The following is a 16,196-nucleotide window of genomic DNA, read 5'->3' as shown; positions in this document are numbered from 1 at the left end:
CGCATTGACATGAGAGCATTAAAGCAAGCACACAGGTCACGAGGCCAGCCCTGTGCCATGGGTATGCCTAAGCCAACGGATGAGGACCTCAAGCTGGCGTCCCCTGTCTGTCCCCAGTGCCACCTTCCCTCCCCAGGGCTCATTTTCTCATCACGTTGTTTCAGTCTCTCTCCTTCATTATCATGCTCTGAAAATAATTTTAGACCTTAGTTAGTGTCCTTGTGGGTATCTCTGTCCCCGCAAGTGAGCATGTGCTCAGACTGCGGCAGGTACCTTGCTTGTCACTGTGTCCCCAGCACCCAGCTGTGACTGGCCACCCACAGCGGGCTCCATCAGTGTTTGGCGAGTGAGTGGACAGGTGAACGAGCCACCTGATCACACGTGGTGGATCCAGAGGCCTCTGAGAGGCCCGTGCCTGCCCACGCCATCCCTGGGACGTTATTTCCAGTCAATGACCAGAAAAAGAAAAAGAAGCCACTCGTAAATTGCCCAGACTTTTCATTTTATTCTCCAAAATCCCTACTCGATGTCCAGGGGAAAAAAAAAATGGCAAACTATTGGGCAGTATCTACCCATGCAGAGCACAGGCATGCCGGTGACCCAGCAGTCCCAACAGGGCTCACCCAACAGGACACGCAGAGGTGAACTAAAGGGCACACCCAGGATGCGCCCAGAAGCACTGCTCATGCAAACTGCCCAGATGCCCATCAGCAGCTGAAGAGACGAGTACACTGTGCAGGGACGGCCGCGTGGTGATGATGAGAGAATCTACAACCGCGTGCATCAGTACAGACGGATCACACAAATATCATGTTGAGCAAAAGACACCAGAAACAAAAGATGTACGCTGCCCGGCTCCATCTGCACTAAGCAAAACAAAAACCAAAACAAAAAATAAAGTATATATGTCTATTGCAAAATATATATATTGTGTATATATATGTGTGTGTATACACACACACACACAAACACACACACACACATACACACACACACAAGGCTTGTCTACATTGGCGGAAGGTGAGCCATCCTTGGGTTATCTATGCAAGGTGGCTATCCTTGGGGGTGATGGAGAGACTAGAAGGACACCCAGAGACTTCTGAGGGACCTGGTCTGCACAATGGTTATCCTCCCTAGGTAAAAAGATGTGTAACCTACACTCTGAATGCTCGCATCTTATTATGGGTAGTGATCTTCAAGGAGAAGTCAGAAATCCTTACTGAAGAAGGAAGAACCCCGAATGCCCAGCACGGCCTGAGTTACATACATCAGCTGAGCACAGTGATTCAGAGGAGGGGGAGTCTAGGCTGGATTCCTGGGTATCAGTCTTGACGCTGCCCCTTGATAGCAGTGTGACTGCAGGGAAGTTACTCAACCTCTCTGTGCCTCGGTTTTCTTCATCTCTAAAGGAGGGGACAACAGTGCTCATCTCATAAGGTTGTTTTCAGGTTTAAATGAGGTAATACTTGTAAAGCGCTCCAAACCACACCTGATACCTAGCAACCATCCTGTACCTATTAGCTTTTATGGATGGGAATATGATATTAGAGGAAATGGTACATCTATTCATAAGAATAATGGGAAAATGTCTTTAAGATGTGCTCAATGTGTACTTGTGTGCCTACCCACTGAATTATGTTGTCTGCACTTTACTTTTATTGTTTGTTTGTTTGGGGTACTGGAAAATGAGCCCAAGGGTACTCCACTACTGAGCTACATCCCCATCCTTCTTTGGTTTTTATTTTGAGACAGGGTCTCCCTAAGTTGCCTGGGCTGACCTTGAACTTGCCATCCTCCTGCCTCAGCCTTCCAAGTCACTGGCATTGTGTGCATGCTTCACCATTCCTGACTTTGGCACTTGACACATATCAAGTCATCGAGTTCTCCTGTGGCATTTTTAAAGTGGAGAAACAGAGGCACAGAGAAGCCAAGTCACTTCCTGAAGGCTACTGGAGAAGAAGAAGCAGAGCTGGGAGTTGAGCTCATCCTCTTAATCAACAGGCTGGTTACACGAGATCCCTGCAGCCCACACCCATGTCTTTAATGCAACATGAAGCATGCAGGTGAGAAATCTAAAGATGCTCACTGCCCTGGTGAGCCCCCAAAGCCACCCTCTCAACTGAGAGTTGGGTCTAATGACAGAAAGGCACAAGGTTTCCTATAGTGGTGAGAAGGAGGTGAGCCCATGGATGTGGGAAGACAAAAGGGAAGGTCACCCAAATTAAGATTCCATTTTCATGAGAAATTTAGCAAATGCAGATGGCGTGGGGTGGCGTGAAAATTGCAACAGCCTGGTTTTGTTGGTTGTTTCTTTTGTTTTGTTTTGTTTTGTTTCTTCTTCTTCTTTCCTCAAAGCCACAAGGAACCAAGGAAAGGGAGGGAGGTGAGAACCCCCACATTTCCCAGCATGCCAACCTGTGCCCTGCAGAGCAACTTGACTTGTCTACTGCTTCTAAACAGCTGGAGAAATGTCAAACTGTCATCAGTGATTAAAGTGGGATTTTCCAAAGGTTTCAAAAATATTTCAGAATTCAAGACCTTATTCCTCTTGCAGAAAATAAATCCAGGCAGCATTGCCTTAACCAAAGGCATCATGGGACCCTCTTTCCCTACTGGTTTTCTTCTCTGGGTGTTGATAGTGGAAGACAGGCTTGGTCTTTGAGGTGGTTTTCTTTGCTGCCTTAAGTAGGTTATCTTGAATGCCTCTACCCAACCAAGAAGCACAGGGAGCGTTTGCCTAGGCCCGTGCTCCACAGGATGCACACAGTTCTGTGAGGTAATTACCGTAGGTCCATCGATCATGTAGCAGGCATGCAGGGCTCCTGGGGATTGCTGTATCCACCTCTGTGTGCAGGACCAGGTGCATCATCTGCTGGGGCCAGTGCAAAATGAAAATGGGTTGTCCTTTTGCAAAACTTAAAAATTTCAGGATGCCCAGGTGCGGTGGTGCACACCTGTAATCCCAGCAGCTCGGGAGGCTGAGACAGAAGGCTCACGAGTTCAAAGCCAGCCTCAGCAAAAGTGAGGCACTAAGAAACTCAGCAAGACCCTGTCTCGAAATAAAATGCAAAATAGAGCTGGGGTTGTGGCTCAGTGGTTAAGTGCCTCTAAGTTCAATCACTGGCACCCCACCCCGACCCCCGCAAAAAAAAAAAAAAAAAAAAAAATTCAGGAAGGCCACCGCTGAGCATTCTGCTCAGGACCTTCCCAAGCATGAGATACTGAGAGCCGGTCACATGTCCCTGAAGCCAGCCCTGTCTGCATGCATAAGATCTACTCTAGAGTCTGGAACCTGGTTAGTGCTTGATCAGCATATACCAAATGTCCATCTTGCCATTATCATGATCCCCTCTGAAAAGAGGCTTTTGGTTCCTGGACTGTGACTGTGTTTTCCAACATTAATGGAGCAGTCACTAGGTACAAGACATTATTCTTGACATGTTAACTCCTCTGCATTGAGATGCTATGAGGTAGAGACTATTATTGTCTCATAGGAGGCAACTGAGGCACAGAGAGCTAAGTCCTCTACTGAAGGCCATGCAGTTGCTAAGAAGTTGGGCTGGACTTTGACCCAGGGGATCTGGCTCCAAATCCTACTGAGTTACTGCTGCGATCAGACAAAAACCGCCATAGCTAATGGGTACATGAATGGGTAATACTTGGTTCCAATAAAACTTTATTTACAAAACCCCGTGCTTGGAAGTTTGCTAACCCTGCCTTTGAACAGTGTTCTTTGGGTCAGGACTCTACGTGTAGCTCAGTTAGGGGCCTCTGGCTCAGTGGTCTCTCAGGGGTTGTCATCCAGTGGTCAACAAGGGCCACAGTCACCAGAAGACTGAGGTGGGACTACAGAATCTGCTCCCGAGCTCACCCTGTGGTTGAAATCACGGAAATCATCCCAGGGATGGAAGGGGAAGCTACCCCAGGATGTGCCATTGGGTTGGCCCTGGGACAGGCACGAGACTCTGCCAGGACCTTCTAAGGAGCTTGGGGCACACGTTTCAGAAGGGCCTGGAATGGAGCAGGAAGCATTGAGCCATTTGGTCCCTCTCCTTGGCCAAGGGTGTCCTGTGCTGGAAGGGGTCACATGCGTGAGATCCTTGCTGACGTTCCAGAGAGACAAGAGTGTGCCATGGTGGCTGCTGGCGAGGTCCTGTCCACACCTGCTGGACCAGGGGCTGCGCAGGAGGTGGAGCTGAAAGGTCTGAAGTGGCACAGAGAGGTGTCCCCAGAGTGCTCCTCCCCACGGGAAGCCACCCAGCCCTGCCCTTGGACTTCAAGCGTGGCCCCACGATGGCTTTGACTAAGGAAGGGTGAGCAGCAGTAGCCACAGTCCCCTCAAGCAGAGCCTTCAGAGCCGCTGAGGGTTTCAGCATGCCCTCGTGTGGCTGCCGCAGGACGCCCAGCAACAGTCCCCGAGGGACAAAGAGAACGTGTATCCGAGCCACAGCCAGCAACCTGTGAAGTGGGAGGTGACGGTCGGCCATGAAGATGTGAGGGTGGATTGCTGCTGTGGCCAGGCCGGATGGGTTGATTCAATAACCCAACCTGAAAAGAAGGTTGAAATCACGCCAGACGGTCAAAACGTGGGGGCGTTGGCGGCCCCAGGATGATGTTTTGTGACCTCTGTCTTTGAAACGCAAAAATTCTATCTCCTGTCACCTCACCTTGTGTGTCAGGTTGCCAGGGCTGCTGTCACAAGTGAACTCATAGTGGGTGGCTTAACCCAACAGAAATATATTCTCTCGTGGTTCTGGCACGAGAATCTGAAATCAAGGTATCCACATCCACAAGGCCACGCTGTCCCTGAAGGTGACAGGGGAGACATCTTCTGGCCCTTGCTAGCTCCTGGTGGCTGCCACCACCCTCGGCAGCCCTTGGCTTACAGCTGCACTTCCCCAGTCTCTCCCTGTCTTCAGCTGGCTGTCCTGCTCATGTCCCCAGCTTCTTCTCATAAGGACCCGAGTCATATTGCATGAAGATCCTACTCAAGTATGAAGTGAAACTCCAGCAAAAGTCTGACCTCAGCCAGTCACATCTGCAGTGGCCCAATTGCCAAAGGCGTGGACATTCCCAGGTTCTGGGGAGGTTCTGGATCTGAAACACTGCCCAAGCCTGCATACTCGGACTTACTGGTTGTGTCGGTTCATAGAACCTAACCCTATTAAGATGGCCCTGTTTCGTTTCCTGTTTAGAACCTGATCACTCCACTAAAAGTCAGCTGTATGGAGCAAAGCTCCCTCTAGCTCACCATTCAACGCCAGCCCCTCGCACAGCTGGAGGCACGAGGGTGTCCTCCCGTAAAATTTCTTGCAAAGAGAAAGAAAGAGAAGAGAAGAAACAGACTCTCTGCTTTGACATGTTTAAGGTGGTGCAGAGGAACTGAGAAGGGGCTGGGGCTAAGGACAAGGAATCCAGAGAGTAGGACCTTTGAGCTCATAGTGGCTGCAAGGCCACCCTTTCTATTCTCTCTCCAGAGGCCTGAGAAGAGGCCCTTTGGGACAGAGCTCCTCATTTCCCAGGAGCCCCTACAAGTTTACCTTCAACCTTGCTCCACCCCAGAAAAGAGTCGCCAACGAACTACGAGGGGGCCAAGAGGAAAGGCAGGAGAGGAAGCTGAAGGTCCAACCTTGGTCAGGCTCTGCACCATGTCCTTCCCACAGGAGGGAGGAGCTCTGTGTACCCACGAGGGTGTCCCATTCCTGCAACTGGGCCTGAGAAGCAGGGCTGACAAACCCAGTCCATGCTGAGAAGAGTGGACCCAAGTGGGGACTGGATTGTGTCCAGGTGAATGGGCAGCTGCTGCCATGAACTTCAGAGGACTGCTCTCCGAAAAGAGCCTTCTGTGTGCAAATGAATGCTGAGATCTAAATATTTAAATAGGTTTTAAAATAGAATTCAAGCAATCCAATCAATAGGTGGGCAGAGGGGGGGGTGGGCAGGGGGAGCCACTTTGGATGCCAAAAAAGAGGGTGTTCCCAGAGGTAACCCTTGATTGATAGCCTCTTATGTAATGCAATTCCTGATTGTCTTGAAGAATCTGAAATTTCCAGTGTGGATCAAGGCAGGACACTAACCCATCAGCTCATGACATGAACTCCCCGCAAAAAAGCAGATCAGAGGCAGGTAGGCCTCAGCCAATCAAAACACCTTCTTCCCTTCCTCCAGTCCCTTCCCTGGGAGAGAAAATAGATCCTTGACCCCAGTGATATTTTTTGCCCAGCTCCTCCTCACACATTTGCTTAAGTGTAAAGATTGAGGGGAAGGGGAATCCAGGTGTCCTGGCTTCCCTTTCCTTCAATCAAACCAGGGGCCACTCTTCCAATAATCCTTCTTCCCAAATCCCCAAAGGACCCTGATCTTCCTCCCAAAGGAATCAAGATTAAGAATAGTAGACAGAGTTCCAATCTGGGCTTTGTCCAGCTCCCACAGCTGCACTGGTCCAATCCCTAAGACTAGGGCTAGGTCATACCCCAACTTTGCACAAAATTATGCAAATTAGAGAAAGGTATTTTTCCACCAGTGTAGCTCTAAACCAAGTCACACAATTTAGTGATCCCAGAAAGGCTGACTTTAGACCCTCTTAGCCCATCTGCTGGGTGCCCTTTGTTCATTGAACATCCTATACAACCAAACATAGCCACCCTGTAGAGTCTCTCCTTTGCAAGCCTAGTGTAAGAATTAATTGTGATACTGTTTTGAAATGCTTAACACAATTATGTGGTAAATAATAATAATAACTCAGTATGTTATGCTTTAATCTTAATTTATTTACATAATCTTCAACAGAATAATGCAGGCGAATCCCAAAGCAGGGCTGCTCTTGGGAACCTCAATATGACTTGAGATAGTGAGGGCAGAGAATTAAATGAATACTGAAGGGTAAGAAGTATTCTCTTTTCAATGTTCTCATTTCTTCCTAGAAAGATTCACTATTTAACACCTCTGCACTTGCTAATGATACATACATGCTCTTGAACCCCTAGAAGTCTTTCCCAAGCCTGGGCAAAATGTATGAATAGTGCTTGATTTTTTAGCTCTTTATCTTCTACAATTTCCTTTTCTGGTGACTAACAGCTCCTTTTATTATTTTAATTTTTTTACAGTCATACCAATAGTAGTATCAACTCTTCATCCAAAAAATACATATTTGAGTTTTTAAAATGACCTGATTTAAGGAAAAAATGTTAAGTCAATAAAGAGTAGAGGTGGTAGCAAAAATTTGAAGTTGGGGAAACTTGACCTCAGGCAATTCCAGGCAAGGTCAGACTTTTACGTTTTTCTTTGGAACCGGGAACTCTGACTCCCCTGACAGGGAGCAGGAAGGAACACGGGGTTAGAGCAAACGCTTCCTGTCCAGGGTCCTCTGAGCGACGGTGTCTAGAACCAGGCTCTTGGCTTCTGATTTCTCAGCAACTCACGTCGGTTCCCTTGGTCTCAGCTCAGTTTGCGCCTTGGCTCTGATAAACCTTCACTTTGGGAGGTGCACCTGGGTCGAGGGTCCCGAGTTCGGCCAACCTCGGGGAAGGACCTCTGCTCTTGGAGACCGAGTCTGGCTCTGTCGGGGAGAAGCCCAGAATGGAACCGGCTCCCGACCCGAGAAGGGTCCTGGGAGCACCATCCCTGGTCAAGCCACGCCAATGCGCCCTCTAAGATGGAAGAGGAACGAGCGGAGCACCTACAGGTTGAGGCTGGGTTTGATCCCGCGATGTGTCACCCGGAATTGCAAACAATTTATTGCCAATAGACGACGTTGTCAGGCGCTAATTTCCCGGTGGCGCTCCATCACAGGCCTCTAAACGCCAGGGGAGGGGCTCAGAGGCCGCTGGGCGGAGAGCGCGCCGGAGCCACGGCGAGCCAGGCGGGGGTTCCCATAACGAGGCTTTAATGAGGGGAGCAGGGCCCGCCTTTGTGGCCAAGCCGGCGAAGGCCGGGCCCCGCGCTCGGCGAGGTCACTTCCTCCCCAGGGCCCCGAGCGCCAGGGACAGCTGCTGCCGCCAGGGCCGGTACCCACGGCCGGGCTCTTTGGGGTCCACACCACCCTCGCCCACTCCAAACTGCGGCAGGAAAAGCAGCGCCGTGCAACAATGCAAACGTGCTCATTACCATACCCTCAATATGCAGGAAGAAAATGCGCGACTCTCTCCGAGCCCCGTCACCCGGCTCTGGCCTCGGCATCCAATAAGGCGACATATTCATCTCCCGAGATGATGAGGAGGGGGCGCCAGGGAGGCAGCCGCTGAGAGGAGGAGAAGGGAGGGGACAGATCCTGGAGAGGGAGAGAAGAAGGGACAGACACCGAGAGGAGAACCCGACAGGGACCAAGAAATTGAGGAAGGAACTAGGGGAGGGTTAGGACGAAAGAAGGAGAAAAGAAAGGTGGACAAACGCAGGTTGGGGGCGGGGGGGGGGGGACACCATCACCAGGAGAGGGAAACGGGGACAAAAGAGGAGAGGGACGGAGCCGGATGGAGAAAAGCCAAATAAGTGGCCCTGAGAAAAAGTGTAAAACCGAACAAATTAGGGAGCCGCAGAAGAAAGACCAAAAGAATGACCTAGAAATCAAATATACAGACAGTGCGAGGGACGGGGGGAAACAAAGGAAGGGAGGGAAGCGAAACTGCAGGTGGGAAAAAAGTCGACCCTGGAGAGGGAAAGAAAAATAAAATTATTCACGCTAAGGTCCGGGGTTTTCCATCTAGGCCATCGGCCATCGTTTGGGGCGCTGCACATCGCGGGCCTCGCCGAGACCCAGGGGAGTGGGCCGGGTCGGGTGGCTCCGGGGCGGAGCAGAGCCGCAGGAGACCCGGAGGTCGGCCTCCGTCCTCTCCCTGGGCGGCCAGGCCGCTGGGGAGAGCGTAGGCCTGGCCCGGGGCCCAACCAGCGCTTCGCGACCCGCTGCTGCTGCGGCCATTCCGGTGGGCGGCTTCTCCCGTGCAAGAGAGCGAAGTTGGCAAAGTTTCCCCCAAAGTTTCCCGGTCACTTCTCCAGGCACCGGGAAGGCCTCCGAGGCCCTGGCGGCTGGTAGGGAGCGGCAGCATTTTCCGGGATGGCTCTGGAGATCCCTGACCCGCGCCTCCTGGGATGGATTCCTGGCCAAATACGAATTCCTCCCGGTGCGATGCCAGGCCACGCACTGGGTCCGTGTGGCTGCTAATAGCGGAGAGAGAGAATGCGAAAGAGAGAGAGAGGGAGAGAGAGGGAAGGAAAAAAATATTCTCAGCTCAATTTAAGTCTCATGGAAAGGGCTTACAACTGTAATTAAATCATTAAATTCTTGTCTACGCTTCACAGAGCGGAGAGAAATTAACTTCCCACCAACCTCATTTTCTATTTGAACATGAAATAATGATTTTCTGCCCGTCTAATTACAAAGCCAACATCTGATCAAGCCAGCATCCAGAGGGGATTATCGCATGCACGAGTATTAGACCTCATTACCAGCTTGAGTGCAAAATTATTACATCTTGTAATTGGATGGTGAGATTTATATACAGATCGGCCCGGTTTCTGTAAGATTGTAATTACAAGCTTCGTTGGTTAGCTACTTATCAGAACTTTGCAGGAAAACAAAACAAATGACTGAGGAAAACGAGCATTTCATTAACCTGTAACCCGAGCGCGGGGGGAGGGAGCGGTGGGAGCGCGCGCCGGCGGCGTCTGCAGGAAGCCGAGGGATAGCCAGCCTGCACTGCCGCCGGGGGACTCCGGGCCTTGGGAAGAAAGGACAGAAGATGGGCCTTGGCTGGGAAACACAGAGCTACTGGGGTTCCCCACCACCCGGACGCGCGCGCACCGCGGGGCTGGGCGAGGAGGGGGCAGGAAAGGGGCCTTGGTGGCTCCAAGCTTGTGTGCAGTGCGCGGAGCAGCCCCTGAAACTGGTGGGCCTCAGGCCCGGGGTACACGTCGGGCAGCGGCTCCGGTACGCGTCCAGCGCACACTGTAATGTGCGCCACGTGTGTGCGACTGACACCCTTTCGGTACACTCCCTGCGCCCTGGGCTGTGTTCAAAGAACGTCCGCAGCGAGTCTCCACAGCGCTTTGTGCGTTAGGAATACTGGAAGAAGGAGAGATGATGGAGAAGCTTCTGCGTGCGGCGAGTTTGTGCGCGCTGTCGTTTCCAAATCAACTTCCCGTGCACCTGCTTTTCCTGGCTATACGAGAGTACCACTCTGACCTAATCTCTTGGATTAAAAATCCTTGGAAAATATTCGACTGCCCGTGGACCCACGAGTTGAGTCCGGATTCGGGTTCCACTAGCACGGTCCAGTTGAGGGACCAGCACCACATCGGGGCTCCTTAGAGATGCTGAATCCCGACTGGGGGGTGGGGTGCCTATTTCAGGGCCTGGCCAAGAATATTCCCAGCTGGAGACCAGGGTAGCCAGGGAGGTGGCTTCTGCTCCCTGGGGCTCGTGGAGAGATGTAATTAAGCAAGGTTCTTGGGTTCTGGTCGTGTTGTGAAGGTTCACCCCCTGGGCCGGGGGCGGGGGGAGGGCACCCAGGCGTGGCTGGTTCCTTTTAGCAGTCTGGCCTCTCCGGGTCCTCTTTCCCCACGCAGCTGGGTCATTAACTGGTTAATGCAGAAGGAGCATCTCTGAGGCTCATGATTACTTTTTTTCTTTTCCTTCAGGAAGAATGAATTAAATATCAGGCGTTTCACCCTGGCACTTAACAGTGCAACCCCCATTCTCCCAGCTCAGAATCTTTCTCCCACCGCCCTCCTGGTCTGGTGCCACCACACCCTGCAAACTCTAGGATTTCGGGGCTGTGGAACCTCAAGGTCTGCACCTAGAACACACCCTGGGGAATGTTACCCCTGATTTTGCAACCCTAAGATTTTTCGTGGGAAGGTGAACCCAAGATTCCCTATGACATTCTCTGAAAGGTTTAACTGGAAACGAAATCAGGCGCCGGGGAGACATTTCAAGACCACGGAGCTGCCCCTGATGTCGCCTCCTTCGGCAAGGTTCACCTAAAGCCAACACCTAGCATCAGGCAGAGGCGCAGGACAGAGGAAGGGAAGCAGTTCAGACTCAATTGGGGAAGACACCAGTTCCCCCCCATGGAATCCTAAACCTGGTCGTCCCCAACTTTCTTTTGTCTTTTCCCTCATTATTCTTGGCGTTCGAATCCACGGAAGTCATCTACCAGTCGGAAGAAAGTGGCAGGAATTGGGGTGGGGTAAGAAGAAACTTTTTATTATGTAACTGAGTCCCCAGAGCGGCAGTGACCAGAGACAGCGGGGGCCGAGACCCCCAGATCCCTCCACTCCAGTGGAATTTGGATTCGATTCCTTGATCCATCAGTGCCCGGTGGCAGCTTTCCGCCTTCAAGCTGAGGCTGGCCACTCCAAGGCAGAGTCGCCGTCCCCCAAGTTGTCCCCGAGGCACGACTGCCTCAGGCCAGGCCCGTGAGTGGGTCGCCGCCGCGGCCTAAGGCACTTAGTCCAGAGCCGCAGCAGTTCCGGGCATTTCAATGCCTTTCTTGACGGTACGCCCCAATCCGTGAAGGTGGGCGCCTGAATACTGATATTTCAAGTTTGATTTAGGAAATTCTCCACCACACAACCCAAAGTCTTGCCTCCCATCCCCCTACCCCTCCCCGGCGGTGGGAGGATCCATGCCGAAGGAGAACGGGTTGGCGCAGGAACCTGGGAGCGAGGGAAAGAGCTAGTGAAACGAGGATCTCGACAGACCCCAAAAATGCCCATAGAGAAACTTCTCGAAGTACTCTCTGAAAGTTCTTGGGCCCTCCGACGTCTGGCTCCCAGTTCCTCCCCTCTTCCACTCCTTCTGGCTCTGCTGATTCTTCGCGGCTCTCTAAGACCTCCGGAGGGTCCACCCTTTGGCCACCGAGCCCAGCCCGCCATTTCCAACAGGGATTTCGCACCCCGACACCCGGGAGGCGTTAATGTGGCAAATTGCACGGTTTGGTCCTCCCGGGTGCAGGGTGGACTCCCCACCCCCTGGGCAGTGAGATGGCCTTTAATAACGCCTTTAGGACGCACTCCCTCACCCCTCGCACACTCTTCTCCCTCCCTCCCGACCGCTCCGAGGCCGGGAGTCGAAGGGTGCGAGCTGAAAAGGGGCCCTGGGCAAAAAAAAAACCCGGGGGTCTCCCTTGGCCCAGAGTCCGTCCCGACCCGGGCCTGTCGCTGCGGCTGGGGGAGAAACGCCGCGGAGCCGGAGGCGGGGAGGGGCGAGCTGACCCAGTCCTAACCCGCGTCCCAGCGCCTCTCGCTCCCCCTCCCGGCGCAGGCAGGAGGGGGCGGGAAGGGACTCGCTGCGCCCCGGCTCCCGCCCCGCCCCGCCCCGCGCGCGGTATCCGCGGGGGTGGGCGGCCTCGCCCGTAAGGCGCCCAGGCGATTGGCGACTCGGCGAGGAGACGCCAGGAAAAGTCGAATAAGAGGGCGAGACGTCAGACCCGAGATTTGGGAAAGGGTGAGGGAGGGGGTGGAAGGGCGGGGACGGACACACAGACACGGACGCGGACACACACCCCCCGCGCAGCGCCCTGAGTGTCGGCAACTTTAGGCCGCCCTAGACCAGGGCGCAGAAAGGCCAGGAAGGTCGGAGGAGGTGGTGCGCGTGAGCCAGGGGAAGGGTTTAAGAGAGGAGGGAGAGAAAAAAAAGTGAAGGGAACAAAAAAGGGGGGAAAGCCATAGGGAGCCAGGGAAAGAGAAGGAGAAGGAGAGAGTTCCTAGCGTCCAGGACAGCGGAGGAGCGGAAGCGATCCTGGGGGAAGAGGCGCAGCGCGGGGAGGGGAGAGGAAGGGAGAGGAGGGGGAGTGAAAACTAGAGGAGGGCGAAGGAAGCGAGGCGCGACACAGCTCGCGGAGAGGAGGGCAGTGAGGAACGCCGCGCGGGGAGAGGCGGCTCCGGCGGCCGAGAGGAGGGAGCGCCGCGCAGAGAGGAGGGGCTTGCGGCCCCGTAGAAATGTCAATCAGAGCCCGGAGCCCGGGGAATCTCCGCCAATCTGTTCGGACCTGACCTGGCTCCTCGCCGCCGCCGCCGCCGCCGCCGCCGCCGCGGAGCAGATCAATAGGGGAACCCGGAGCGCAGCGCAGAGCGGGAGGTAGCGCGGCCCCAGCTCGGCCCAGCCCCCGATGCGCGCCGGAGCCCGCGGGCGGCGCTGAGCACGGCGGCCCCGGGGGCCGGGCCCCCTCTCCGTCCGTGCCCCGCGGGCCACCATGTCCTTCCCCCAGCTCGGATACCAGTACATCCGCCCGCTCTACCCGCCCGAGCGCCCGGGAGCTGCAGGCGGCGGCGGCGGCAGCGCGGGGGCCCGGGGAGGACCCGGCTCGGGAGCCTCGGAACTGACCGCCTCTGGGTCCCTATCCAACGTGCTCTCGTCCGTGTACGGGGCGCCCTACGCTGCGGCCGCTGCCGCCGCCGCCGCCGCCCAAGGCTACGGCGCCTTCCTGCCCTACGCCGCGGAGCTGCCCATCTTCCCGCAGCTGGTAAGAGCTGGGGGAACCCGGGAAAGAGGGTTGGAGCTAGGGCGCCGGGCGAGGTGAGCGCGCGGGAGTAGACTACTAGGGTCTGGGCCAGGAGGGTGGAGGCGGCGACTGTTGGAGCTCACCCGCGCTCCCTCCGCGCGTGTCCCCTTCCTTTTCCATGTGCGTACAGGGCGCTCAGTATGAGCTGAAGGACAGCCCTGGGGTGCAGCATCCGGCCGCGGCCGCAGCGTTTCCGCACCCGCACCCCGCTTTCTACCCGTATGGCCAGTACCAGTTTGGGGACCCGTCCCGTCCCAAGAACGCCACCCGAGAGAGCACCAGCACGCTCAAGGCCTGGCTCAACGAGCACCGCAAGAACCCCTACCCCACCAAGGGCGAGAAGATCATGCTGGCCATCATCACCAAGATGACCCTCACCCAGGTGTCCACCTGGTTCGCCAATGCACGCCGGCGTCTCAAGAAGGAGAACAAGATGACTTGGGCGCCCCGCAGTCGCACGGATGAAGAGGGCAACGCTTACGGGAGCGAGAGGGAGGAGGAAGACGAGGAGGAGGACGAGGAAGATGGCAAGCGCGAGCTGGAGCTGGAGGAGGAGGAGCTCGTGGGGGAGGAGGAGGACACGGGGGGCGAGGGCCTGGCAGACGACGACGAAGACGAGGAGATCGATTTGGAGAACTTAGACGGCACGGCTGCCGGGCCTGAGCTGGCCTTGACGGGGACAGCGCGCAGGGACGGTGACCTAGGCCTGGGACCCATTTCGGACTCCAAAAATAGCGACTCGGAAGACAGCACCGAGGGCTTGGAGGAGCGGCCGCTGCCAGTCCTGAGTCTGGCCCCAGCGCCACCGCCAGTGACCGGGACTCCGCCCTCTCCGCCCTCGCCTCCCACCGGCCTAGACCCCTGCGCACCAGCACCGGCTCCCTCCTCGGCCCTGCAGAAGCCCAAAATCTGGTCCCTGGCCGAGACGGCCACGAGCCCGGACAACCCACGCCGCTCGCCCCCTGGCACGGGATGTTCTCCTCCTGGGGCAGCGGTCGCACCCCCGGCTCTACAGCTTTCTCCCGCAGCAGCCGCCGCCGCCGCCGCCGCGGCTCACAGACTGGTCTCGGCGCCACTGGGCAAATTCCCGGCTTGGACCAACCGGCCGTTCCCAGGCCCGCCGCCCGGCCCTCGCCCGCACCCTCTCTCCCTGCTCGGTTCGGCCCCTCAGCACCTGCTGGGACTTCCCGGAGCCGCTGGTCACCCGGCTGCCGCCACCGCCTACGCTAGACCCACGGAGCCCGAGGGCGGAACAGGTGACTGCCGAGCGCTGGGCTCAGAGGGAGGGGGTTCTGGGAGACCCGATCCGGGGATGGACAGGGCTGGGGGGCCCCAGGTGCTTTTCTTTCCGCTCCGCGTCCGGCTCCCACGCTCTGGCGCCTGGACCGAGCGTTCTAAAAGCCTCTTTTTCCCTCCCTTCGCTTCTCTCAGATCGCTGTAGTGCCTTGGAAGTGGAGAAAAAGTTACTCAAGACAGCTTTCCAGCCCGTGCCCAGGCGGTAAGAGACCCCGAGCTCGGTGGGGTGGGGAGCCGGCAGGCGGGAGGAGGAAGAAGGCCGAGCCTTAAGCACAGTTTATTGCCCCAGGGGGAACCTGGCCGAGAAGTTTTTTAAAAGGGAACAAAATGCACTCCACTATCACTTCTCACGGGCGCAGAAACCGCTGCCAGTTCCAGTCCAGGCCCCCGGGTGCGGCCTGCGGATTTAGAGCTGGGAACCCTAAGCTGGCCGGGCAAACAGGCCCTTAGAACTAGCGGCCTCCCAGTGAGGCCCACTCCTTCCTGACCTTCGGGTCTAGCGCCTTCGGCCTGTCTGTTTAACCCCCACACACACATCTCCGCTGAACAGGATTACGGCATTAAGACACCTCCCGGCCCAGGCCCCAGCCCCAGGTAGGGTGTGTCCGCCCTAGGCGACCTCCGAGTCCCTGTATCTCACCTCCTTTGCTCCCACCAACTCTCTTCCAGGCCCCAGAATCACCTGGATGCGGCTCTGGTCTTATCGGCTCTCTCCTCATCCTAGTTTTTTTCTTTTTTTTTTTTAAATACTTTTTAAATCGTTGTAATAATTGTAAAAACAACAACAACAACAAATCGCTCTGTATAGTTACAACTTGTAAGCATGTCCGTGTATGAATACCTAAAAAGAAAACTAAACAAAAAAAAAAAAGAAAAAGAAATAAAATCAGTCCCCCTCATCCCTCCCCAAGTCGATTCTGTGCCACCAAACATTAACTGCCATTGTCAGGTTGGTTTGTTCGATTGATTTGGGGAGGGGGGTGGAGTTTCAGTGAGAATAAGCGTGTCTGACTGTTTTGTATATACAGAAAAATGTACATATGTGTGAACCAAATTGTACAAGAAAGTATCTATTTTTGGCTAAATAAATGAGCTGTTGCCACTTTGACTATATCGGCCCGCCTGCCTCCGGATAGATCTGTTTGGTGGTTCTTTCGGGTTTGGGGGGATCCCCCCCCCCCAGTTGTTTGGAGAATCTCCCGAATCAGCGGGAAAGGGGAAGGGAGGTGGTTAGAGAACAGCAATGGCGAAGGAGGCGCCAAAGAGGCTGGACTCGGGGTGCGCCGCAGGCGGGGAAGCGGTGGGAGAAGTACCTGGAGCGCCCTAGATCAAGGGCGGAGGAGACAGGTGGGAAACTGGGCAAGTATTCCTACCAGAAGCTGGAACACTGGGTCCAACAAC

General features: G+C 55.1%; 1 protein-coding gene and 1 long non-coding RNA gene across 5 annotated transcripts; one reads left to right on the top strand and one right to left on the bottom strand.

The window, feature by feature from the left end:
* Positions 1-6,749: 6,749 nt before the first annotated feature.
* On the bottom strand, positions 6,750-12,502 carry LOC110597108 (uncharacterized). Of its 4 annotated transcripts, none has more exons than XR_013430890.1 (3): positions 9,609-12,502; positions 7,683-9,153; positions 6,750-7,558 (listed from the first exon to the last, which is right to left on the bottom strand). It is a non-coding gene; the product is annotated as an uncharacterized LOC110597108 (long non-coding RNA). The 4 variants fall into 4 exon arrangements; XR_005731391.2 differs by lacking the exon at positions 9,609-12,502 and having other exon boundaries at positions 7,683-7,882; positions 8,112-9,581; XR_002482989.3 differs by lacking the exon at positions 9,609-12,502 and having other exon boundaries at positions 7,683-7,795; positions 8,112-9,577.
* A 303-nt stretch (positions 12,503-12,805) lies between these two features.
* Irx3 (iroquois homeobox 3) lies at positions 12,806-15,908 on the top strand. Its single transcript, XM_013365647.4, has 4 exons — positions 12,806-13,460; positions 13,630-14,755; positions 14,931-14,997; positions 15,465-15,908. The coding sequence occupies exons 1-4, from the start codon at positions 13,191-13,193 to the stop codon at positions 15,517-15,519; spliced, it is 1,518 nt and encodes a 505-aa protein (XP_013221101.3). The 5' UTR covers positions 12,806-13,190; the 3' UTR covers positions 15,520-15,908.
* The last annotated feature ends 288 nt before the right edge of the window (positions 15,909-16,196 follow it).

The sequence above is a fragment of the Ictidomys tridecemlineatus genome, chromosome 15, assembly GCF_052094955.1.
Source record: "Ictidomys tridecemlineatus isolate mIctTri1 chromosome 15, mIctTri1.hap1, whole genome shotgun sequence".
NCBI lineage: Eukaryota > Metazoa > Chordata > Mammalia > Rodentia > Sciuridae > Ictidomys > Ictidomys tridecemlineatus.
This window is presented reverse-complemented; position numbering and strand designations above follow the sequence as displayed.

Excerpts from the sequence above, each read along its gene's own strand:
- Irx3 (XM_013365647.4), top strand. The coding sequence starts at position 13,191 with ATGTCCTTCCCCCAGCTCGGATACCAGTACATCCGCCCGCTCTACCCG. Across the intron at positions 13,461-13,629 it reads TGCCCATCTTCCCGCAGCTG|GGCGCTCAGTATGAGCTGAA; the intron begins GTAAGAGCTGGG and ends ATGTGCGTACAG. Across the intron at positions 14,756-14,930 it reads GGAGCCCGAGGGCGGAACAG|ATCGCTGTAGTGCCTTGGAA; the intron begins GTGACTGCCGAG and ends CGCTTCTCTCAG.